The following is a 25,000-nucleotide window of genomic DNA, read 5'->3' on the forward strand; positions in this document are numbered from 1 at the left end:
AGCCAGTTTCCTTATGGTCGGAGGTCAGCTACTGATGCCTGGTTTGGCTGCTTTGTGCCGCAATTGGCCACACCAAGATGACTGGCAGGTCCTGCAGATAGTTATAATAAGCCCTTTTGTGTTGATGTTGCCCTACATGTGGTGAGTTAGCAAAAGGTTATAATTAAAAATAAAAATATACATACCAAGGATGCTCAACTCCAGTACTCGATGGCTCCTTTCCATTTTGTTTTACATGTCTCCCTCCACCAACACACCTGAATCAAATAATCAGGATTGTTATCAAGCTTCTGGAGAGCTTGCTGATGTCTAAATCATTTCATTCAAGTGTGGTAGAGGAGGGAGATATGTAAAACAGAAGTATATGAGGTCCTTGAGGACGGGAGTTGTGCACGCCTGATCGATATATGGGAATGTGTTATGTTGCAAACACATTGTTAAAATAGATATTCTTGATATTTCCATGTGTTATCCTCACTTCAAATCTCTTTTTCAGGATTTTTCCTGAATCATTACGATGGCTGTTGACCACCCAGCACTACAAGCGCTCAAAAGCTATGATGCTGCGCATTGCAAGGAAGAACCAGGTTAACTTGGCAAGTGAACCTAGTGGAGTTCTCTCAGGTGAAAAATATTTCATACAAGGATGACATTGATTCATCATCCATCTTACGCATCCTCGAAAGGGTTGTTGGAGCCTAACCCAGCTGACTTCAGGCCAAAAGCAGACAACAACCTAGACCGGTGGCATGTCATACGTAGGGCACACAGAGAGGCAAAAGAACCATGCCCACTTAGACTTATACCACCACCAGTGGATATCGAGCCAGAGCCTGCCGCACAGAATTCAGGCGAATGAACCTCTACACCACGAGGCAATAGGATAACATCAGTAGTTCTAATCTAATTTGCATTCATCTTGTTTTCACATGACAATATTTTATGGTGAAACAGCTTCTTAATATATTTCATGTCCACAAAGAACAATTATATTTAGATTGACCTATACATGTTTATATTTCACCAATTTAGTACATATAAATATATACATTTTTAAACAATAATTTCCGCCAACATCTAGGTATGCATGGAGCAGATGTCTGTAAGCATAAAAATACTCAACAACAATCGAAATACACAAATGAAGTGTATATGAGTTGCATGTATTTCTTAAAGTTATGTGATCAATGGTTCTATACCCAGCTGCGGACATACTCAGTGGAGTTTGCATGTTTTGTTCTTTCCTGTCTGCAAGTATCAGTGGAGTTTGCATGTTTTGTTCTTTCCTGTCTGCAAGTATCTGTCTAAACCAAGGGGTGGCCAAGTCCTCGAAAGCCCCTATCTGGTCTTTTTTCCATATCTCCCTCCACCAACACACCTGAATCAAATAATCTGGATTAGTATCAAGATTCTGGACAGCTTGTTGATGAGTTGATCATTTGATTCAGGTGTGGTAGAGGAGGGAGATATGGAAAACAGACTGGACAGAGGCTCTCGAGGACTGAACTTGGCCACCCCTGGTCTATCCTCTATGTGCCCTGTGATTAACTGGGAACAAGTTCAGGGTATACCCTGCCTGCTGCTCATTGTTATCTGGGATAGGCTCCTGCACACTCGCGAGAAGTTGAATGAATGAATGTTTACCGTATACAGTCGTACCTCTACTTACGAAATTAATTGGTTCCAGAACTTTCTCGTAGCAACTTGAAAAGTTCGTAAAAACAGGTGTGGGTTATATGTCTCATCTTATCTTATTTTCTGAAACGCTTCATCTTCATTAGGGTTGCAGCGGGTGCTGGATCTTATCCCAGCTGACTCAAAGCCAAAGGCGGGGGACAGCCTGAATCGGTGCCCAGCCGTATTGCAGAGCACAAGGAGAAAGACAACTATTCACGCTCACAGTCATACCTAGGGGCAATTTAAAGTGTCCAATCAGGCTGCCATGCATGTTTTTGGAATATGAGAGAAAACCACAGTACCCAGAGGAAACCCACACAGGTGGACCCACCTGGACTTGAACCCAGGACGCCAGAGCTGTGAGCCCAACGCGCTAATCATACGCCTACTTTTTATGTAAATTTTCTAATTCGTTGGTCCTCACACAATTACCCACTAAATGCTTAGATCTATCTGTCGCAATTTTGAATGAAATATGTGAGGAAACTCAAAAATGAATGAAAATTATATAGACATTATTTATTAATGAAGATAATGGCCAAAAATCCTCATGAAAATGTGCCCTGCGCCGCTGAAATAGTTCCCTCCCTGGCGGTTATATTGGTAGGCCATATATTCGCGTTTGGCCGCCCGATGGCGGCAGGAGCCATCCACTTTGTAGGTCTATATACAGTGGTACCTCTCCATACGAGCAGCTCTACCTACGAGATGCTCGAGATACAAGGAAAATTTCTAGCAAATAATTTGCTCTAGATACGAGAAAAATTTCGAGACGCGAGAAAGCCAGGTGGCCACGACATGAGAGGCTGTTTATCATTGTAGTCTTTTTTTGCCACATCTATTTCGTGTATAACAGATATGTACGAGCACTGAACGATTTCTTCACACAAGTTTTACAACACATGTATATATAAACATACATACACACACATACACACATACACACATACACACATACACACATACGCACATACACACATACACACAAACATACACACACATACACACATACACACAAACATACACACACATACACATACACACAAACACACATACACACATACACACACATACACACATACACACTTACACACATACACACATACAGACATACACACATACACACAAATAAACACACACACACACTTACACAAAAACACACATACACACACACACTTACACACTTACACACATACACACATACACACAAATAAACACACACATACACACGTTCACTAACACACACACACACACACACACATTCACTAACACAAACACATACACACACACACACACACACACACACTTTTTTATGCATACACGACTAGTCCCACTACATTAAATCTTTAGAGAACATGTGCCATTTACCATTACCAATCTGGAGCCCAGCAGAGTGGTCATCTTTCCATTCATCGTTTTTGCTTTATTAAGCATCATGTGAAAGTGTTACCGAGGTAAAAACATTCTGAGTACATGAATTGTGGCAGTGTCTCACAGAGCTTGTTTTTGTATTTTACATAGAGCTGGAGCAGGAACTACACAAAAAACCCCACAGAACCTGTATTGTGAAAATGATGACCACCAGGAACTTGTGGAAAAACATTGTTGTGCTGTGTGTCAACTCGTAAGTCTGTTCATGATTTCTCCTATAACCCATCATATATTCCCATCAAGCAGAATTGCAGTTAAAAACAGCATGCCATGGAATAGTTCTGACTAAACAAGTGGGCTAAACAAGTAGACCGTTGCATAGACTATGAATAATGTGACATTGGACCACACCAGAAGATATCAATCATTTGACAACTATCATCCTTCATCACTTTCCAGTTTCATTATATGAGGCTTCAGTCACTCGCAGTAATTTATATTAATGATCCAAATAAAAAATGTTCATAAAATTTCATAATACACACTGGAACTTGCAAGGATGAAAAATGGTGGAAGTCAGTCTACCACCACCCAACTCAGCGATGAAGAAGCAGAATTTCACCGTAGAAGAATGACGCGCCAAAAAACATAAAAGGCCGAGAAAGAAGACCTCCTGACTTTTCCTGTTTGTTTTTGGATTCAATTTTGCATCGCCGACATCACCTCGTTCAGGAAGACGACGTCTTGCCTTTTCCTGTTTTGTACGAATTGGATTTTGCATCACACATATCACCTCATGGAGGAAGACTTCCAGCTTTGTTTGGATTTCAAATCACCGTTGTAAATACCTCCTACCGACCTGTCCTGCAGCATCCAAGGCATCCATGAACCCTAGAAAAAGTCTAAAGATAATGAGAGTGACCGAAAAAGTCAAGTTGCTACATATGCTGAAGGCTGGGAATAAACATGCCTACGTAGCACGCCATTACGGCGTAAATGAATCTAAATTAATCGGGCAATAGATCAAGAAAGAAGTGAACACTCGGAAAACGTCAACGATATCCTTTTCCAAGGCTGTAAACTTGGCTCGGCTGGTACCCACTGAAGGCTTCTAAGACTTCACAGCGGAGGATGTCAACACTGCTCGAAAGCCGCTTAACCCCCACAACTGAGGATTAGGTTGAAAAATGTGGTCTTGGAGAAATCTGCAGATCTTCAATATGGCTTGCAGTTTGCAACAATGGCTTCAGGAGATTGATGACAGTATAGTCAGAGACATCAAATTTGGCACTCGTCTTGACAGTGTCATGTCCTGGAAAAAAAGCATATTTGCGCAAAAAAAGAAACAGAGGTCACAATTGCCCATCATCATGCTCCTCGTGTGGCGAAAACCTCTCGCAGCACTTCCTAGTGTTGCTCCGACTCTGCCGTAGAAAGCTCCCGATGACCTTTTTTTTTTATGTAAATCACGTGCAGAAGAACTATTTTCACTGTGAATAGAGTACTTAAAGTTTTTTATTTGTGTATATATATGTGTGTATATATATGTGTATATATATATGTGTATATATATGTGTGTGTGTGTATATATATATATATATATATATATATATATATATATATATATATATATATATATATATATATATATATATATATATATATATATATATATATATATATATATATATATATATATATATATATATATATATATATATATATATATATATATATATATATATATATATATATATATATATATATATATATATATATATATATATATATATATATATATATATATATATCCGAGTGAATACTTTATTTATTTATTTCAGTGTGCACAGTGTATTTGGTGTTAAAATACTTTATTTCTGAATGAATACAAGGGCAAAACATAGAAGCTAAATTATTCACAATAAACTTGTGTGTGTGTATATATTTTTGCAGGCTGACAGGCTATGGAATACACCACTGCTTCGCTCGTAGTATGATGGATCCGGAAGCCCAACCTACTGCTTTGTGCCACACAGACTACTACACTATGGCCGGCATCGCCGTGGCAACATGCATGACACTGTGCCCCATGGTGGGACTCATGGGTCGACGTGGAGGGCTTCTTACCTTCATGATCATCACGGCCCTTGCATCCCTACTGCAGCTGGGCTTGCTTAATTGTGAGTAATCACACAGATCACTTATTGGCAAATCACAAAACTTTTTTCCTCTCCCCGCTCCAGTTGGATTTCCATATTTCCCTTCGCTACCACACCTGAATCAAATGATCGCCCCAACACCAAGATGCCCAGAAGCCTGATAACAATCCTTATTGTTTGATTCGCTGGGGTTAGAGGAGTGAGATATGGAAAACAGATTGGATAGGTGGTTATATAAAATTACTAATTCATAGAAAAACATTTATTCAATCTTTTTGAATGTTTTCAATAGATTATTTTAAAGTATGTTAATGCGTAACGTTGGAATCTAATTGTGCCTGTGATGTGTGGCATTGTCATCAATGTCATGATTTCCACTTCTGCCCTCCACACACAACCCCTGATGAATCCAGTGATTGGAAAGTACAGTCTTCGTCATGATACAGGTACAGCTCCTGTACGTTAGTTAAACTTTTCACTTTTCCAGATTAGAAAAATGATAAATGCCTTTTTTTCTTAATTGTTTTTCATCAACTTTTTGGACAGTTTTGCGAGATAGCCTAAAAAGGAAATTCTCTGTGGCCTTTTCCATCATTGGCATGTTCTCTTCTCATGCTGTCAGTACGCTCAGCATCTTCTTTTGTGCCGAAATTACACCAACAGTCATCAGGTAAGTCTCAATTGTTATGTGAATAATATCAATCTGTAGGAGGCGCCTTAGTACTTAAGGTTTTGCTGCATTAAACGTGTCTTTGTTTTGTAAGTGGATTATAATTTTGAATATAAAATATACATTTCATTCATTCAATCATTCTCGTGCCCGCTTTATCTTCAGTAGGGTTGCCGGGGGTGCTGGAGCTATCCCAGCTGACTTTGGACCAGAGGCAGGGTCCAGCCAATAGCAGGGCACAAGGAGACAAACAACCATTCACACTCACTCTCATACCTAGTGGCAATTTAGAGTGATCAATCAGCATGATTTTGGAATGTGGGAGGAAACCAGAGTACCCAGAGAGAACCTACGCAGGTCTGGGAAGAACTTGCAAACTCCACACTTGTGGACCGACCTGGATTTGAACCCAGGACCCCAGAGCTGTGAGGCTGACGTGCTAACCACTCAAGCCGCCGGGCCGCCTACATTTGATGCAGTGAATGTAATATTCAAATAAAACTTCCGATTGAACTTTTGAAGTAAATTACTTGATTCATTCATTCATTTTGTTAACTGCTTATCCACACAAGTGTCGCAAGGTGTGCCTATACCAGCTAACTACGGGGACCATGCAAGGGACACTCTGATTTGGTGGCCACCCAATCACAGGGCACAAGGAGACGTACAACCATTCACGCTCACATGCATACCTAGGGGAAATTTAGAGTTATCAGCTAGCCTACCCAGGACTCAACCTGGGAATTGAATCCTCGACCCCACAACTGTGAGGCCAACACGCTAACCAGTCGGTCGCAAGGACAGTTTTTAATTACAGGTTAAACAGGTCAAAACACTTTGCCAAAACACTAGGAAAACATCCATCTACGTACAGTATGTTAACCACAGTACGCCTAGCTATAAAACCCTTGCTAGGAAAACATCCATCTACGTACAGTATGTTAACCACAGTACGCCTAGCTGTAAAACCCTTGCAAATCTAAAAAAAAGGAAGCCTTGGGGAGAGAGGACTTGCAAATCTCATGAGTCATGATTTATTGGGCTAACATTCAGTGATTGAAATTAGTTATGAAAAGGCTAATTTCCCAATTTTCCCTTTTGCGTCTTCCGTGAGCAGAGCAAGGAATGAGATGCCACTCTCCTCAAATCATTTGTGCTAGGATGTTTGTTTAACTCTCTTTGCATGGTTCAGGGGCGGAGGTCTAGGCCTGGTGTTGGCTAGCGCTGGCTTCGGCATGCTCACTGCGCCCATCATGGAACTCCACAACCAGAAGGGCTACTTTTTGCATCATGTGATCTTTGCATGTTGCACGCTGCTGTGCATCATTTGCCTGCTACTGCTTCCTGAGCCACGTGGTCAGCCACTGCCCGAGACCCTGGCAGACGGAGAAACGTTCACCCGTCAAACATTACTCCACTCGGGAGAGCAGCATCTCCTTCTGGCCAAGAGTGACAGGGACTACTCTCGTGTGCACGACACACCGCTGCACATGTCCGCCACAGGTGGTGCTACTGTAGCAGCAGCCACTGCTCTGGCAGCTGTACCTGCCTCATACTCCTTGGCGACAGGTGGGGAGTTGATTGGCAACCATGCAATGGCCAATGGGGTTTAAGCATAACTGTGTTGAGTTGCTCAGCATTTAACAGGACTGCATATCTGTCAACCTTAGCCAATTTCTCCCCTTATTAATGAATGCAATTGTCCTTATTACGCGATTTAAAAAGCCTACAAATGCAACGCGGCACATATTTACTCACATTGGGCGCACATAAAAGTCTAAAATTTTCTCCATAGTGGACGGCTATCTGACGCACTATATTTATATAGTGAAAAGGCGGACACGCGAAAGGGGACTGCGCGTGCGCATATCATGCTTAAAGCATGACGATATTATTTATTAGCAGTCGGTGATGACGTTTTCGTCTGTTACCAGTGACCAAGACGATCCGGATTAGAGCCAAATGGGTTAAACGAGATCGGTTTTACAAAAAATGTATACTTTTTAAACAATTCCTTACAAAAGTTGTTATTCGTGTACACGATTTGAAATGATCAAAAAATGTATATAACACGGGAAAATTAATAAGTTGACAGGTATGGAACTGCGAGGGCTTATTAATTTGTAATGCAACTATTTTTAAGGGAACAATTATTAATTGTGAAACATTCCTAAATATATTACACAATTTGAAGTTGGAATACTGATGAAAGTAACATTTTAATATGTTGAAAAATGATTAATTCCAGAAATGGTATGAAAAGGTTTTGGCACCCCTATTGATTTTTTTATTTGATTTTTTTATCCTTACAAAACTTCTAAATTTAAGTGAAATTGGTTTTACATGTTGCCCACTCCGGATCATTGCACAAATTTACTACAATATTTTGGCAAACGATAATATCCAGTTCTCCAGTGTACAACCCTTCTAGAACATTAAATTTATTTAAATCAACAAACCAAATAAATATACCTAAACTATTTTGCTTATTTCAAATAATGTAATGATTCATAAATTGTAATAATTGAGATGCTCGGGGGTTCCTAAACATTTTCATACCACTGCATTATCTGATTTGCATTCATCAAAGTCTCCTGTGGTGCACTACTGTTGACTCTAATGAGTCTTTCCCAGGTAAAAGGGGCTGATGAAGGCAAACAGAGCAGCTATCAGAATGTGCTCAGTGTTTTAGTTGCCATTATCTAAATGTTAATTTTGCACTAGAACACAATCAAGTCTGTATTTCAGCCAACACATTGCATATGCAGCGATTGGTTCAACCACTATCACTGTTTTGAATGAACGAGCACAAGGTTTTCCATGCTATTATTCTTATTTGTGAACCACCTTGGCACTTTATCCTTCAATAGTAAGCATAGACGCCGATTTTCAAAATGGGCATGATAGCTGTTTGTTAAGGTGTATGATGGTTGTACTGTATGTGCCACCGGAAACCTTGGTGCACTCTACGTGTGACTAGACTGCCGATAATGTGAAACAGACATGTATAAGTTGAATATACGTTGAAATGATCTTCAATGGGTCTTATGATGCGTTCTCAACATTTGCAATGGCTTTATAAGCGATTTTGGACATTTATTTATGTTGCCCAATTTTTCCACCAGAATTGCGTCCATTACGAGCAAATATCCTTCTATGTCTCATTCTGTGTTCTGTATTTTTGTAATTATGTAAGTCGTCTCCTATGATAACACTGGGGAACAACCATTTTTGTTGAGTTAGATCTGACGGCTGTTTCAAATTAACACGTCATGGTTTTTAACTGCGGGATACCACTTTACTAAATAGTGCTATTTTTTTTATTCAACTATTGACATATGTATAATGATCCATGAGAGATACATGCATTAGTTTGGGTCAGAGTAAGAAACAGTGCTTTTCGCTTTATTCTGTTTTAGCCAAAAAGCTCAATTCCAGTACATATTAGTCATAAGAATAGAGCAGTTTTCCTAGAACAGGATTATTTGTTATTAGTGTTTTATTCCTATTGGTATTCCTTCATACTGCATATAAGGTGTATTAATGTACCATTCCACGCATTATACATCTAAGTTATCCTACATAATTATATAGTTAAAAATGTCCCACTACTGAGGAGAGATTTTAAAGAATATAACATCATCCTTGTACATCTTTAGCATGTATTGTATTTTGAACCCCCTGTATGATTTATTTTCAAGAGTTAAACTTAAGCAAAACAACACAAACCAGTCACCAAATGTTTTCTGAGTATTATTTTTTAATGATACATTTGTACAAAAAGCCATAGGCTTACGTGTTTTGATAATAAAATTACTTAACTTATGTCAATAAAAGAACACTGGATGTGAATTTGCACATAATGGGAGATGTTATTGCAACAAAAAAAATAACAGTTAACTGTTGCTTTGCAGCATTAGTAACTCAGGATGCAAAACATGGCTCATGATAATAATTATCTCATGATATGGCAAATACCATTATTGATACATGGGTCAACAATACATCTATCAAAGAGAAGAGAAAAAGATACGAGGGAAATTCCAGAATTAGAGAACACTTCCAAATTATTGTAAAATGAGCCTTCTCCCTGAATATTCATCAATAATACATAATAAACCAGTTGAAGGCTCAATTGTCTCACAGAGCAAAGGTAAGATTTTGATTATACATGGATGGCATAATCACAATTGTCATAATGAGACTTATTTTGCATTTTAAAATTATTTGTTTAGTGTTTTTGTTGTTGTTTTTGACTAGAAGTAAAGGGACTTCAAGTTAATAACTGCTTTTGTCTTTTGTGTACATTTTTTTTTTACTTGGAAGGTCACAAAGTGTCCTTCGACGCTGGTATAATTCTCTTCTAAATATCAAATTTGTCTCCCTGACAGACTGATGATATTTCAGTGCATCATTTATGGAAACAAATAGTCTCTTTACAGCAAAACAATATTATGGCAACAAGGTTGTAAATAAAGTAGTATTTTTCTTCAGACATTTTATTATTGAAAAACGTAGGTTGCAATTTCACAGGGACCCACAAATTCACTTGCATATTTCGAGGTCACTAACCCTAAAGTAAAAAGACTAAAAGAATCACAAATCTTCATAAATAATGTAATATAAAAATGCTATTATTTATTATTGGCAGGAGCATATCAATAACATAGCCAGGATGCAAATAATTACACTTTATTAACAAATAGACATTTCAACACTGCTATTCATGGTGTTCATGCAGTTTCATTAAAAAAAAATAATAATAATAATTTTAAAATAATTTAAAATTTCCCCGGATGAAGCTCTAGTTCCTTTTTTATTCTGTTTTCCACTAGCAGAGACAGGCTGGAGTCACCCATTGGAAGGCTGTAACTGAGAAAGACCTGCTTTTTGGTCTTTTTTGCTGCAAAACAAAAAATAAGGACTATTAGTCAATTAAGAGCATCTACTTCTTCCACAGCAACACACTCGTAACATAACAAACAAATTTAAATGAACTAGGACTACGATGCAAACACTCATAAATAACATTACTCTAACCTTACTCTAAACTTAATTCTAATTTTGTTTTGAATTTTTATACCTTTCTTCTCCCGGTTAGCTCGATTTGCCCCGCCTCCACCCTGACTGCATCGCAACGGGCTCGTAACATAAACAAATATAAATGAACTTGATTACGATGCAGACGAATTCAACAGTGCCCATGAAGTTCTTATGAGCAGTGTCTCGCGTCCGCTGAGTGCTCGTATAACTAAATTTGTCTTCTATCTCTAGATAAACATTTGCCTGAAATTTTACTCGTATCTCAAATTGCTCGTATGTTGAGGTACCACTGTACCTGTCTTCATGGTTTAATATTTGTGGTATAGAAATAAACGAGGAAACTACAGCAAATTTCATAATATATTTTTAGTCCAACCTCTTATGTGGTTTCAGATTAAAGGATGTTATCAATAGAAGTGTTCCAATCAGGATGCAGGCTGATAATGTTGAAAAAAATACTATACTTTATTGTTATTTACTTTACTTGAATATCTTTTGGAATTCAAATACAGTAATACTTCACCATAAGAGCAATTTGAGATACGGGTAAAATTTGGAGCAAATATTTATCTAGAGATACAAGACAAATGTTGATATACGAGTATACAGCAGACGGAAGAGGCTGATCATAAGAGCATCATGGGCAATCACTTTCTGGTTGTAACTCTCTCCTGGAATGTCTTTACGAGCACTGGGCTTTGCATTTTTTCTGTGTTTTTTCCAGTTAGTGCGAATGGCGGAGCTTGCTTGAGACGAGTACTACTTCCCGGGCAAGTTGGCAAGTGGTCGTGCGTTATTCTATTGTGAGGACGTTTGTGTGCATAATTTTTCTGAATATTTTGAAGGGAATATAAAAAGTAAACAACCATCGATAGTTTGCATCTGAAACTCAGGGTGGAGGCGGAGCAGACAGAGCAACGGGAGAAGGCAGGTATAAAAATGTAAAACAAAATTAGAATTTAAGTTTAGTGTAAGGTTAGATTAAACTTATTTTTGAGTGTGTCTCCATGATAATCAAAGTTCATTTAAATCAGTTTATGTTATGTTACGAGTGTTGCTGTGCAAAAAGTTTTTGTTTCTCCAATCCAATATCCTGTTTTGGGTGTTTTTTCATAGGGTTGGAACTAATTAATTTGTTTTTAGTTCATTTCTATGGGAAACGTTTATTTGAGTTACGAGTACATCGACATACGAGCTCAGTCCGGGAACACATCAAGCTCGTATCTCGAGGTACCACTGTATGTAGGCTGGTAGCCCGGCGGCCGAATAGTTAGTACGTTGGCTTCACAAATCTGGGGTCAAGGATTCGATCCCAGGTCGGTCCTCCCACATCCCAAAAACATGCAGGATAGGCTGGTTGAACACTCCAGGTATGAGGGTGAGCGTTAATGGTTGTCTATCTCCTTGTGCCCTGCGATTGGCTGGTGTCCCCCGCCTGATGCCCGTAGTTAGCTGGGATCGGCTCCAGCAAGACCCACGCGCCTGGTGAGAGTAAGCGGTTTTGAAAAAAGAATGAAGGTATATTTTGGCCTGGATTACAATGCATGCTTTTACATTGATGTTGGAAAATGTCCAGAAGCCAACAGGTATGACATTTGAATGAGGATTTTGGATATTTAAACCTTGGGGCTCTTGTCATTTTGAAGTTGTCATTCGCCTGACTTTGTTGCGTGCAGCATGGGATCCGTTTCCCACTCAGTGGTGGTGTGATTGTGAGTGGGAAAAGGTGTCCGTCTGACTGAGTGATGACCAGTTTAGTGTTTAGTCCAATAGAGTCAGCTAGAATTGGCATCAGCACTCTCTGACACTGACAAGGTTAATTGGGTGTCGAAATGAATATCTTATTGATGCCCTAACGGAAATTGATGCTTTTTAATGCATAAACGACTGTCAAATTATTAGCATTTCACATCGGAAGTACTGTGCCTAATATTTTTGCGGATTAGAGATATGTACACCTATTCAATTCTGGACCATTTCTGTTTGATCAATATTAAGGAATAATGCAGCCTTATACCTAATCTCTGTGCCAGAGAATTTGTTGCAGTATTAGAAGGGTCCCCCATCACTAACGTAGATAACGGCATTGAGCCCTGTGGAGAGAAAGACAGTTTATTTGTTATGAGTCAGTACTCATATTAAACTGATATTTTCACTCCAAATTTGGAAATTGTAACCATGCAAAGTTTCTTAACCTTATCCCATCATTAAAGAACCTATTAAAGCACCAAATTAAAGCATGGACGTAATCCTTTCTAGCATTTGAGCAGGCAAAACATTAAACAAAGAAATAATATAGGAGGTACGCACTACACGGGTATATGTAGTCATAAACGAAGATATGGATTCAGAAAATGCGAAGCCCACAAAGGCAACATCACTTCACAGTCCACACATCATTAACAATGACGAATTTATTAGCATATCAACATTCAAAAAGAAAATACTCTTCGTGACGACACCTTCCTAAAACGTAATTTTGCTATAAAGACAAGCGATAGTAATTGTAGTTGTTGACAATCAGATGGTGACTTACATATCTGCTGCTCATTGAAACAGCCAAGTTAGACAAAAGTGGACTCGAACCAACCCAGAGGAAAAAAGCACCACTCAGCTTCATAACATGAAAATGAACTGTCAGCTCCATAAATTTCTCCGAGAAATTGTGAATTGAAATAGAATCCATCATCGTTTTCAACCATTAAAAATACAAGAAACACGATTTGAAACAACAATTTGGGAGAACTTCCGGGTTAAAACGACGAGCAAAAACAAAGAAGTCGATGCAGATTTAACTCCTTTCCCGTTCACAGCAGCGCCGTCCACCGGAAAGAAAATGTACGTACTATGTTAATTATTATAGCAAAGCATACTGAATCTAAAACAATAATTTAGATTTTCAATGTTCAAACAGCATTATGGTAACTTTTCTTTAAAATCCATTAGATCTAAACAGTGCATTTGTTGTATATATTTTCATCACAATCAACTTTTAACCACTAAATCATTGCATGTTATGATTTCAAATGAATTTAAATATACAATTTATATGCGAGGCGGTCTTATAGGCCAAGATGTTTGCACATCGGCCTCACAGTTCTGGGATCGTGTGTTCAATCCCAGGTAGATTTCATCCTTCTGTGTGGGTTTTGCATCTTCTCCAAGATCTTGCGTGGGTTTTCTCAAGGTACTCCGTTTTCCTACACCATCCCCAAAATATGCATGGTAGGCTGATTGAACACTCTACATTGTCCATGGTATGTGGGTGAGCACGAATTGTTGTCGTCTTATTGTGCCCTGCGATTGGCTGGTCAGCAATTGATTGTCCTCCGCATGGTGCCCATTTTTGGCTCTGATCAGCACCAGCAACAACCACCACTACACTTGTGAGGATAACGAGTAAAGAAAATTAATGAATTAATTTGTTAATTTTATTTGAACATGTTCGACCGTTATATACATGCATAATTATTTCTATATCCACATATGATATTTAAATCTTTAATGCACAATTTTTTTCTCAAATATTCATGTAAGACAAGAGTGTGAAAATTGGGGATTAGGGTCCAATTGCAGCCAATTGGACAATATTGAGTAAAACCCAATTTGCACTAAGTGTAGTATTAGTGTTGTGATAAGCTATAAATAATGAAAACTTTTTTAAATATAATAAATGAATAAAACAAAGTTACTAATTGTTCAACATTTTGCAAATAAATTGATTCTTTAAATGGAATAAGAAAAATGATTTTTATTTTTGTTAAAGCCTTGAGGAATTAAACATACCATAAATGTCATAGGTAAAATAAAATTTAAAAAAAAACAGAACAACACAATGTTTTTTTCTCCTTTTATGCAAATAAGTTCAGGACATTGAGTGACTTTATATAGTACCCCATAGTTTTCATCCATGTTTGGATTGTCTAAATGTCACTTTTCATAAGTTTCAGTTTGATAGTGTCATATCTTAGCATGGAACGAAATTGGACCCAAATGCAGTGAAGCAATTGAGGACAGGGAGAGGGCTTACAAAACTTTTAATAAAATGTGGCAAGGGTATCAATAAAATAACAAGCATTTAGAATCCAATGACAAAAACCAAATTTGATGGGAGGACGTGGGAGAAACAAGGAACTTGGAACATGTGCATGCAGGTGATCCGATAAGGACTAACAAAGAAACGTTTAAATACACACACGAGTGGATTACAATTAGGAACACTTGGGTAGTAACACAAGAGGGAGCAAGTAGGGGATACACCAGGGGAGGAGAGACGACAGATGAGCACAATGGGAAATCACTCTGACAGGATACATAGAGGAAAAAAGCATAACAAAACCAGCTGATACCCCAACTAACCCTAACAGATAGCTACTGTTGGCATTAGCTCTTAACTTTATACACACTATGCTGCATGTTCATTTTCTTTTCTGGAGGTTTAGATGATAAACAGAGGCAATGCAAATGAAACCGGAGTGCGGGGCAAAAAATACACGCGTTAATTAATCACTAAAAGTAAAAAGCATCATCAATGTGAATACATGAATGACACCCATGATAATTCATAACAAATTGAATTTAATTGAATTAAATTGAATGCTTTTATTGTCTGCCTGTTTGTGGCCAGCCTTCCCCAGACAAGGAGACTAGTTTGGACCAAAGGTGTGATCCCCCTGCCTGTTTGTGGCCAGCCTTCCTCGGACAAGAGACTAGTTTGGGACCAAAGGTGTGATCTCCTGCCTGTTTCGACAGTCAGGAACAAGGCCACCATTCCTCTCCACGGGCGACACTTGAGATAATTAAATTAGCCATATAAAAGACTAATTTTTACCTACAAACCAAACAAAGGATTATAAATTCCACAGACGTCTTGTCTAAAAAAAAACCTACTAATTTGTAACCAATGAAAAAAATATGATTATAAGAAATATTTCTCTTCATTACTCTATTAATGTTAACTCATGATAATGGTTTCAATAATAAATGAGGGTTTTAGTCAAAGTCTCCTGATATTAGGTCTCATTTAATCCTATATTATAATTTTTTGATTTAGCAAATTAGCTGAATATATTTTAACACTTTGCACAGGCTTGAAAATGATTTTTCAAGTTATTGACACTTGATTGAGGCTTGATACCGATCCAGATTATTTGATTCAGGTGTGTTGGTGGAAGGAGATATGGAAAACAGACCGGATAGGGGCTCTCGAGGACCAGAGTTGGCCACCCATGGACTAGGGTGCCCCAAGTTGTATTCCTACAGCGCTTAAAAATAATAACTGCTCTGTTTGTTGGAAATAGATGTAAGCCATTCAGTGATGTATTTCAGTCACATTATAGATGCTCTAAAGACAACATGTCATCTTAATCAATTTCCTCTTGCTAGGGATTGTTCTTGGTCGTGAAGGCCTTCATTAACCCGAGTGAGGCATCCCAACAAACCCTATCCATCTAAAACAGTTTGCAGCAGTCAGATCTCCTGGGAAGGATACAGAAAGACAGGTTTAAAAAAAAACAACTCCATTTTCATTTTTGTATTTTTTAAGAAAGTCGATAGCTAACTGCCTGTCAGAACAAATAACTGTTGCAATATTATACAAAGGCTGAGTGCTACAACTGTGCAGGACTGCAGAAGCCCTTCTTGAAAGTGGGGAGTTGCAGCTGTAAAAATGAATCGCTACACAATGCTCAAACAATTGGGTGATGGCACCTACGGAAGTGTACTCTTGGGCAAGAGTAATGACACTGGTGAGCTGGTTGCAATAAAGAGGTATGTAGATCTAGCAAAGACAACATAGTTTTATGCTAAGGAGCCTGGGCCAAAGTGAAACATGTTGGGACATTCTCTGATCTGACATAATAATCAGAATTTGCGAATGAATACATATATTTTACATACCGCTTATCCCCACATGGGCCTTTCCCTGCCAACTATGGGCCCCATGCGGGAGACACCCTGAATTCGTGGCTATCCAATTGCAAAGCTGAATGAGTACAATTATAGTGTAAAATAGCCAATCTTATCATTAAAATGATCACACAAAGACCTTATTAAATAATATAATTACATTCAAAGCCGCCCAGTGGGGCAGTGGTTGACGTCGGCATGGGCAGGCAGGCAGTGGCTTGAATCCCACTGGTGGTGGTATGATTATGAGTGTGAATGGTCTTCTGTCTCCCTGTGTGCTCTACGGCTGACTGGTGACCAGTCAAAGGTGTAATCTCGCTTTCACCCAAAGATAGGCTACAGCAAACCTCACAACCCCCATGAGGATGCGCGATACAGAAGATGAATTAATGATGACTGTAAGCCTTCACCACTTTTCAGGCTCAGTACATCAAATCTTTTTATCTTAAGTAAAAGACAAAGGTAATAACAAGTTATTAAAATTGTCGAAATCCAAACTGTAACTCACAAACGAAAGACAGCAGATGAAAACTGGTGATGAAAGATGGCGGAAGTCGTTGCACTCAGCGGAGAAGCAAAATTTCACTCTAAAATATGAATGGCACCTCGATAAAAGTACAAACAGCCAAGAAAGACGTCATGCCTTTTTTTCAGATTACATTACTTACATTTCGCATTGCGCACAGAAAGACTACACCGAGCCTTTTCCAGCATTGTATGGATTTTGAATTGGCATTGAAAATGCCTCTCAAACGTCATCTAATGCATCATAAATGACTTGACTGTGCATTACACCAAAAAGCAAGGAAGAAGCGAACATTCAGTAATCACGAGGAATAAAATCATCGTTAAGATGTAGAATGCCCTTTTAGGAGAGGATAATTCTTCTTGATACCAACATGATTAGAACCAAAGCCAAGACTTTTTATTACAGCTTACCTCATGGGGAAGACAATGTAGATGACCCTCAGCCTCTTTCCAATTTCATGAGTGAGTGAGCCTCCTCGACAGACTGGGAAGCAGTGAAACGCTTTGTCGAGGAAGAGTTCCCTCACATAATTTTAAGAGAATGGTTGGGTATCTTCTGGAGTACGTTTTTAAATGTGGATGAAACTGGCCTATTTTGGAAGAGGATGCCTTCAAAGAGATTTTTCAAAGATGAACTGAAAGTGCCAGGGTTCACACGGATCGTCTGATGTTCATGATACGTGGGGATGCTGCTGGCTGGCTTCACGGTAAAGCCAGTCTTAAGAAGTTCGACCGCCCTCATGCTTTAAAAAACAAGAACAAAGCCTTTCTGCCTGTCTACTGGATGAGCAACCGGAGCGCTTGGTTCACGAAAGCCTTCACAAACTGTTTCAAAAAGCTGTGTCTTGCTAAAAGGAGGCTGCCCTTCAAAGTCTGGACTTTGAAGGAGGACTTGGACTAAAACTCCCCACAAACATTTTTTTTAGATTTATATCAAGCAAAGAAGAATTACTTTTGCTTTGAGTACAGTATTTAAAGTATTAACAATATTTTTATATATTGATGATATTTAGATATGCATACATTATTTTCATATGCTTATAGTAACTAGTATTTGATAAATACACCTCATGATAATTGTGCTTGTGTCGTTGTATTTTTGTATAGGTGCGAAATCATGTAGTATGGTAGTCATAGTAGGGATTATCCTACTTAGCATTTTTTATTATTATCGCAACCATGTATGGTCTACATTATCCACGGTATTCAAGGTATTACTGTACCTTCAACCTTCAAATTTGGATTTTTTTTAGGTTCCCCAACCTAAAAAGTCTTATTTGACAGATCCATGTTTTAAAAGAGAACTATTAATTTGATTTTGTCAGATTGATATAGTGGCGCCCGCATAGTTCTGTGATCAGGGGTTCGATCCTATGTCTGTCCTCCCTGTGGGAATTTTGCATGTTCTCCCCTTGTTTGGTCTATACAGGTATACCAGTTTGCTCTCATACCAAAAACATCCATGCTAGGGTGGTAGGCTGGTAGAACACTTTTAATTGACTAGGTGTACGTGTGAGTGGTTGTCCATTTCCTTGTGCCATGCGATTGGTCATCCACCAATTCAGCATGTCGCCCACGCCTGATACCCATATTTGGCCGGGATTTGATCCAGCACCCTCGCAACCCTTGTGAGGATAAGCAGTTCAAAAAATTAACTAATATTAGTATGGTTACAAACAGATCATATTAGAATATAGATTAAAAGGGATGAAGACAATTTAATCTAATTTGATGTGATCTGAACAGACTCGTAATGGGGAAAATACAGGGGACCATTATAACTTGTACATATTAAAATCACGACTTAGAATAAAACCATTTTCACACATAACAATTCTACATTATCCTGATAATTTTGTCTTTCTTTAGGATGAAGAGGAAATTTTATTCTTGGGAGGAGTGCATGAATTTGAGGGAACTTAAGGTGAGAATGTAACCAATGTGATAAACAGTTGTAGTAAAAAGTTTACATACACTTGTGAAGAACATAATGTCATGGCTCGCTTGAGTTTTCATATTTCATAGTTCTTATATGATTATAAGAAATATTTCTCTTCATTACTCTATTAATGTTAACTCATGATAATGGTTTCAATAATAAATGAGGGTTTTAGTCAAAGTCTCCTGATATTAGGTCTCATTTAATCCTATATTATAATTTTTTGATTTAGCAAATTAGCTGAATATATTTTAACACTTTGCACAGGCTTGAAAATGATTTTTCAAGTTATTGACACTGTTGAGGATTTGATTGAGGCTTGATACCGATCCAGATTATTTGATTCAGGTGTGTTGGTGGAAGGAGATATGGAAAACAGACCGGAGTGACAAAACAGTGCCTTGCAATTTATACTGACAAACAATTGTTTGCAGTGTTGCTGTAGGGACCTGCAGTTGCTCTGAAATGGCTCAAAGTGACTTTCCTGACTTGTTCAAGTCAAGGATTGGCTGTTTCATATCCATGCTGAGCTCCTATGACTTTCCCATTGTAGCGTTTGTGGGCGTTTGCATCCAATGAGCGCTATTTAAATGTCCTCAGAGAAGTCACCAGCTGTAATCACTCATAATCACTCACAATATGTTAAGAGGTCATGCTATGAAGCTCATTTCACTGACACAACTTTCTAAGTGACCAAAATTGCTAATTCGTCTTGCTGTACTGTATTTTGACGACTATTAAGCGCAGCGTATTTTCAGCCACAATGTCAATAACGAGTGCTATTTCACCAAATTAGTGTGTTTGCCGTCATACTGGGTTTATTGAAGGACTGGTTGTATTAAGAACTCTATATCCCAGCAGTCACTGCGCACAGGAAATAGAGTCTGGCGTAGTTGTCAGCGCTATTGTAGTTTGATATCTATTCAAATATAATATATGAGTGTATTAAGAACTCTAGATCCCAGCAGTCACTGTGCAGTGCTTTATTCACGGGAAAATAGTAGAGTCAGGGGCTGCGTGCCGTAGTTGTCCTATCGACTGATTGATTTAATTTTATCGTGATAACAATTTTAGTATTCTGTCCATATATAAAGTGCACTGGATTATAAGGCGCCCTGTCTATTTTGGAGAAAATTTAAGACTTATGTGCGCCTTATAGTCGTGAATGCGGTATATGTTTGACCCGGCAGATTTGATCACTTTTTCATTTAACCCATAAAAGAACCAAACTTCTTGAATATTTTTTGTGACAAAGAAGTATCTGTTCCAATGACTATCAGAGAAAAATCATTGTAGAAATAACTGGAAACTCAAAAGAGCCATGTTCTTCACAAGTGTATGTAAACTTTTGACCACAACTGTACCTCTCTGGACACACTGTCTCTTTGCTTAATTGTATGATTTTTGATGGAAGTGAACAGAATTGCTATTTACTGCCAGTATTACTACTTACGCACTTCTCTTCTCTATGCACAAATGTAAGAATTGCAAATGCTGCAAACTGGTATGCTGTACAGTACTATTGCTACAAACAACTAGCATAATACTTGAGATATAAATAATTGTGAAAAAATGAAAAGTGTATTATGGTGGATTCTGACAGGATTTCAAAGTGCACATTTGCAGCATTTTTTAAGATCTTTTTTTTTAATTTTCTCAGCTGTTGGGGAAATTTTTACTTAAAAACCAAAGTATGACGAATGCAAACTACGCAATATAGTCAAAGTATGACACAACAGTAACCATATATGATAGAGCAGTTGGGTTTGATCTATTCTCTGTGAGGGAAATATATAAGACGCACAATTAGAACAAGATGGAACAGGACACAACAAATACTGATTCTACATCTGTGCCATCTGAAAAAAAGTACCAATGGATATAATTGTACTGATTATTAATTTTATTATTTTTCACCCATGTGCAGTCACTGAAGAAACTGAACCATCCCAATGTAATAAAACTGAAGGAGGTCATAAGGGAAAATGACCACCTCTTTTTTGTCTTCGAATATATGAAAGAAAATTTGTATCAGCTCATGAATGAGAGGTAAAATTATATGGCCATTTAGCTTTTACTCTATTTCTGTAATTTGGTCTCATAAAAGAATACATTAGCATAATATGCTCACTTTTAAATATACTTTTTATTGATACCTTCGATGTTGCCAGGACCTTTGCAATGTTCTCTGAAAACGAGATAAGAAACATCATGTTTCAAGTGCTATCTGGCTTGGCATTTATGCATAAACATGGTAAGAAACTATTTTTCCTTACATTACCCAACTAAGAAGTAGTATTCTCAAAAATCTTTTCTGGAGATATAAATGTTCAAAAATATTTTTACATTTTGGCTAGGTATAGAAACACATCAACAGAGGATTTTAGTACTCGTACAGATTTCCTGCTTCCATGATCATTTAACATTTTTGTCCTTCTAGTTAATCTGAGACCGTATTGTTAATGGAATTTCTTAATTTTCCTGCATTTGCTGGATAATAGTGTGACAGTACCCCAAATTAATCCATTCATTCATTTTCTGAACCGTTTATCCTCACAAGGTACAAAGGGAGTGCTGGAGCCTATCACAGATAACAATGAACACCAGACAGGGTCCACCTAAATTGGTGGCCAGCCAATTACAGGGCACAAGGAGACAGACAAACATTCACACTCACACTCATACCCAGGAGAAATTTAGAGTGTTTACTCAAAATAAATCAATTTAAATGCATATTTTTTTCTTAGCACTGCCAACATTGAGCTAGTTAAGAAACAGGCTTTTGGAGACCCATTTTAAATTGACAAGGAATAAATTACCTTTTATCACATGGGTGCATGGATTTTTAACGATACATTTGTCTCCAGGATATTTCCACCGGGATATGAAACCAGAGAATTTGCTCTGCACAGGTCCAGAACTGGTTAAGATTGCAGACTTTGGACTTGCCAGAGAAATTCGCTCACAACCTCCATACACTGACTATGTGTCTACCAGATGGTGAGACAAAATTTAACTTTCTTGTAGTAGTGATCTCATCTCATCTCATTTTCTGAACCACTTTATCCTCATTAGTGTTGCGGGGGGCACTGTGGTTTATCCCAGCTGACTTTGGGCCAGTGGCGGGGGACACCCTGAATCGCAGGGCACAAGGAGACAAACAACCATACACCCTCACACTCATTTTTAGGGGCAATTTAGACTGTGCAATCAGCCTAACATGCATGTTTTTGAAATGTGGGAGGAAACCGGCGTACTCGGAGAAATCCCACACAGAACATACAAACTCCACACAGGTGGTCCAACCTGGATTTTAACCCATGACCCCCACTATGAGACCAACACGCTAACCACTCATTCACCGGACCGCCCTGTAGTAGTTGAATTAAGTTAATATTGTATTCTTGTTTATATTTTCATTGATTCGTTTATGACAGGAATTATTTGTAATAAACAAATCAGTAAAAACCTAGAAAATGTAACTATCTATTACTAAGGTTGTTATTTTAATGACAAACCATAAATCGCATCACAAAGAATTGTTGTGAAAATCAGTTGTTTGTTTAATAGGTATAGAGCTCCAGAGATTCTGCTCAAATTCACATCATACAGCTCACCCATTGACATTTGGGCAGTAGGATGCATCATGGCCGAACTGTACATGTTAAGACCACTGTTTCCCGGTAATAGTGAGGTGGATGAGATCTTCAAGATCTGTCAAGTGTTGGGAACTTTAAAGAAGGTGAACCAATATCTAACAAATTCCTAGACTTTTTGTTACATCTTCAAACAAATTACTTTTAATTACATTTGTAAAACTAATCAATTTTCTAGAGAATGGATTCACTCATTGACTGTTGTTTTTGTCCTTGTGTGTCTCAACACCTTAAGGCAGATTGGCCCGAGGGCCATATTTTAGCTAGCTCAATGAACATTCGCTTCCCAAAATGTGTCCCGACCTGCCTCAGCTCTCTGATTCCTAATGCCAGCGATGAAGCTATCACACTAATGAAAGACATGCTGCAATGGGACCCCAAGAAGAGGCCAAATGCTGCCCAGGTACAAATTTGTCCATATTAATTATAGTATCTTCCAGTTAATAACCAGTTATTATTATTATATTTTTAATTACTTGATTATATAATAAATCAGTGGCGGGTCATCAGGGCCTTCAAAGGCTTCTCTGCTGGCCGAAGAAATATCTGAATCATATATTATATTTTGTCCATCAATACTTATTAAATAATTCCAAATTATCTGTTAGCTTCCTTTCATTGCGTTCCCCCCTGGTTGCACTGGTTCCAGATGTTTGTTTTCATATTGAAGCATTTAACCAATCACATTTCAGCCATTATTTGTTGCCAGGGTCAGAAATCTGCCCCAAGGCCTTCAAATACAGTTCTGCAGGCTCTGCTGCATTAAACAAGCGTCGATAAGACTGTTGCTTTAACCAATCAGATTTTGACTTGGCAACACCACAATGCCTTGTCGCAAGCGTAGGGATACGTCATTGCCTTCTCGCAGGGGTAGGGATACGTCCTCGCTTCCACCAACTATGATTGGGTAGTGATTAGCCAGAGCTACCAAACTGTATCTGGAGCTAGCTACACTAGTAAATACATTGTTGTTGATTTAAATCCATTTTCAAGACGGACTTTGCCAGAAATATGACAGAACAGGTTCGACTTTCAGCATAAGCTTCGATGGCGGTATAAAAGAAGGAAGAAATGAGGATGGATATTGTGTACAGTTAAAAATGATTTTTGGTGAGTAAAATATGGCTATAGTCCTAAATAATATTTCAATTGGGGGCCAAGTTCTGATATCTGAAAAGCTCCAGTGTTTGTATTTAATCACTAAATGCTGCTAGGAAGTGGATTTTACCCCATTTTCGGGCAATGATTGCCGGTACGCCATTGACGTTCATCACTGTCTTTTCCCAGGAAAATTACCCCCCTGGCCCGGTTGTAATGCCTGAAAAGCTCCAGTATTTGTATTCAATCATTAAATGCTGCGATGAAGTGGAGTTTACCCCATTTTTTGCATTGATTTATTGATTATTTTCTTATGTGTTGCAGCAGCAGTCGTAGTTTTGGTACATGGTCGATGGTCACCGGTCGATTGGTAGCAGGTCTTTTGGTCGCCGGTCTTTTGGTCGCCCGGAAGGTTATTGATAATTACCATTTAAATCATTGCTCAAATTTCCTAAATACAAACTGCGAATTACTATTCATTCATACTTAATGCCTTCGTAATTATTAGGCTAAATAAAAGCTCCAAATTTCCTGGACTTTTATTTATTTTTTGTCGGAGAACTTCAGACCCTGAGTGATGTAGCTTCTTAAAGGGACAGCGCATGTACATACAAACTCTCATACACTCACACGTCGGTTCAGTGAAACTGCTCATGGGCGTTGTTGGCTTTTATTGATGTGTAGACTGTTGTTTTACCTTGTTTTGTCGCCGGTCTTTTGGTCGCCGGTCTTCTGTCCGCCGGTCCTTTGGTCGCTCGGACCTCGACCGGCAACTAAAAGACCTCGACCAAAAGACCGGCGACCAAAAGACCGGCGACCAAAAGACCGGCGACCAAAAGACCGGCGACCAAAAGACCGGCGACCAAAAGACCGGCGACCAAAAGACCGGCGACCAAAAGACCGCACACACAAGGTCTTATAGCCATAAAAAAGTTTTTGAGGGTTGGATTGA

At 38.4% G+C, this 25,000-nt stretch overlaps 3 protein-coding genes across 7 annotated transcripts in view; 2 read left to right on the top strand and 1 right to left on the bottom strand.

Annotated features, from left to right (window-relative positions):
* Window positions 1–10,442, top strand: part of slc22a23b (solute carrier family 22 member 23b) — a 25,814-nt gene extending 15,372 nt beyond the window's left edge. The window contains exons 4-10 of the mRNA XM_077716256.1: window positions 1–141; window positions 497–624; window positions 3,199–3,301; window positions 5,002–5,228; window positions 5,621–5,653; window positions 5,754–5,877; window positions 7,070–10,442. The exon at window positions 1–141 is cut by the window's left edge and continues 46 nt beyond it. Coding sequence (XP_077572382.1) covers window positions 1–141; window positions 497–624; window positions 3,199–3,301; window positions 5,002–5,228; window positions 5,621–5,653; window positions 5,754–5,877; window positions 7,070–7,490 — 1,177 coding nt within the window. The 3' untranslated portion in view covers window positions 7,491–10,442. The remainder of the gene's footprint in view (window positions 142–496; window positions 625–3,198; window positions 3,302–5,001; window positions 5,229–5,620; window positions 5,654–5,753; window positions 5,878–7,069) is intronic.
* On the bottom strand, window positions 9,961–13,706 carry psmg4 (proteasome (prosome, macropain) assembly chaperone 4). Of its 2 annotated transcripts, none has more exons than XM_077716257.1 (3): window positions 13,457–13,702; window positions 12,938–13,013; window positions 9,961–10,780 (listed from the first exon to the last, which is right to left on the bottom strand). In XM_077716257.1, the coding sequence occupies exons 1-3, from the start codon at window positions 13,607–13,609 to the stop codon at window positions 10,659–10,661; spliced, it is 351 nt and encodes a 116-aa protein (XP_077572383.1). In that variant the 5' UTR covers window positions 13,610–13,702; the 3' UTR covers window positions 9,961–10,658. The 2 variants fall into 2 exon arrangements, with proteins under 2 accessions (XP_077572383.1, XP_077572384.1); XM_077716258.1 differs by lacking the exon at window positions 9,961–10,780 and adding an exon at window positions 10,788–12,402 and having other exon boundaries at window positions 13,457–13,706.
* LOC144196272 (serine/threonine-protein kinase MAK-like) overlaps window positions 13,258–25,000 on the top strand; it is a 23,438-nt gene continuing 11,695 nt past the window's right edge. The window contains exons 1-11 of one of the 4 annotated variants that reach the window (XM_077716254.1): window positions 13,258–13,758; window positions 15,548–15,646; window positions 16,080–16,222; window positions 16,306–16,421; window positions 16,544–16,689; window positions 19,225–19,279; window positions 21,222–21,343; window positions 21,466–21,548; window positions 22,207–22,294; window positions 22,865–23,036; window positions 23,186–23,353. In XM_077716254.1, the coding sequence (XP_077572380.1) occupies window positions 16,589–16,689; window positions 19,225–19,279; window positions 21,222–21,343; window positions 21,466–21,548; window positions 22,207–22,294; window positions 22,865–23,036; window positions 23,186–23,353 (789 nt within the window). In that variant the 5' untranslated portion in view covers window positions 13,258–13,758; window positions 15,548–15,646; window positions 16,080–16,222; window positions 16,306–16,421; window positions 16,544–16,588. Of the gene's footprint in view, window positions 13,759–15,547; window positions 15,647–16,079; window positions 16,223–16,305; window positions 16,422–16,521; window positions 16,690–19,224; window positions 19,280–21,221; window positions 21,344–21,465; window positions 21,549–22,161; window positions 22,295–22,864; window positions 23,037–23,185; window positions 23,354–25,000 lie in introns of those variants that run through there. The other 3 variants (XM_077716253.1, XM_077716252.1, XM_077716255.1) reach the window with 3 other exon arrangements.

This window comes from Stigmatopora nigra, chromosome 5, assembly GCF_051989575.1.
Source record: "Stigmatopora nigra isolate UIUO_SnigA chromosome 5, RoL_Snig_1.1, whole genome shotgun sequence".
NCBI lineage: Eukaryota > Metazoa > Chordata > Actinopteri > Syngnathiformes > Syngnathidae > Stigmatopora > Stigmatopora nigra.

What these genes read in the sequence shown, in the direction of transcription:
- psmg4 (XM_077716257.1), bottom strand. Translation starts at nt 13,609, where the DNA reads ATGATGGATTCTATTTCAATTCACAATTTCTCGGAGAAATTTATGGAG. An exon ending in TTTCAATGAGCAGCAGATAT is followed by an intron (nt 13,014 to 13,456) that starts GTAAGTCACCAT and finishes TTCTCTCCACAG; the next exon opens with GGCTCAATGCCGTTATCTAC. An exon ending in TTCTCTGGCACAGAGATTAG is followed by an intron (nt 10,781 to 12,937) that starts GTATAAGGCTGC and finishes TTTGTTTTGCAG; the next exon opens with CAAAAAAGACCAAAAAGCAG.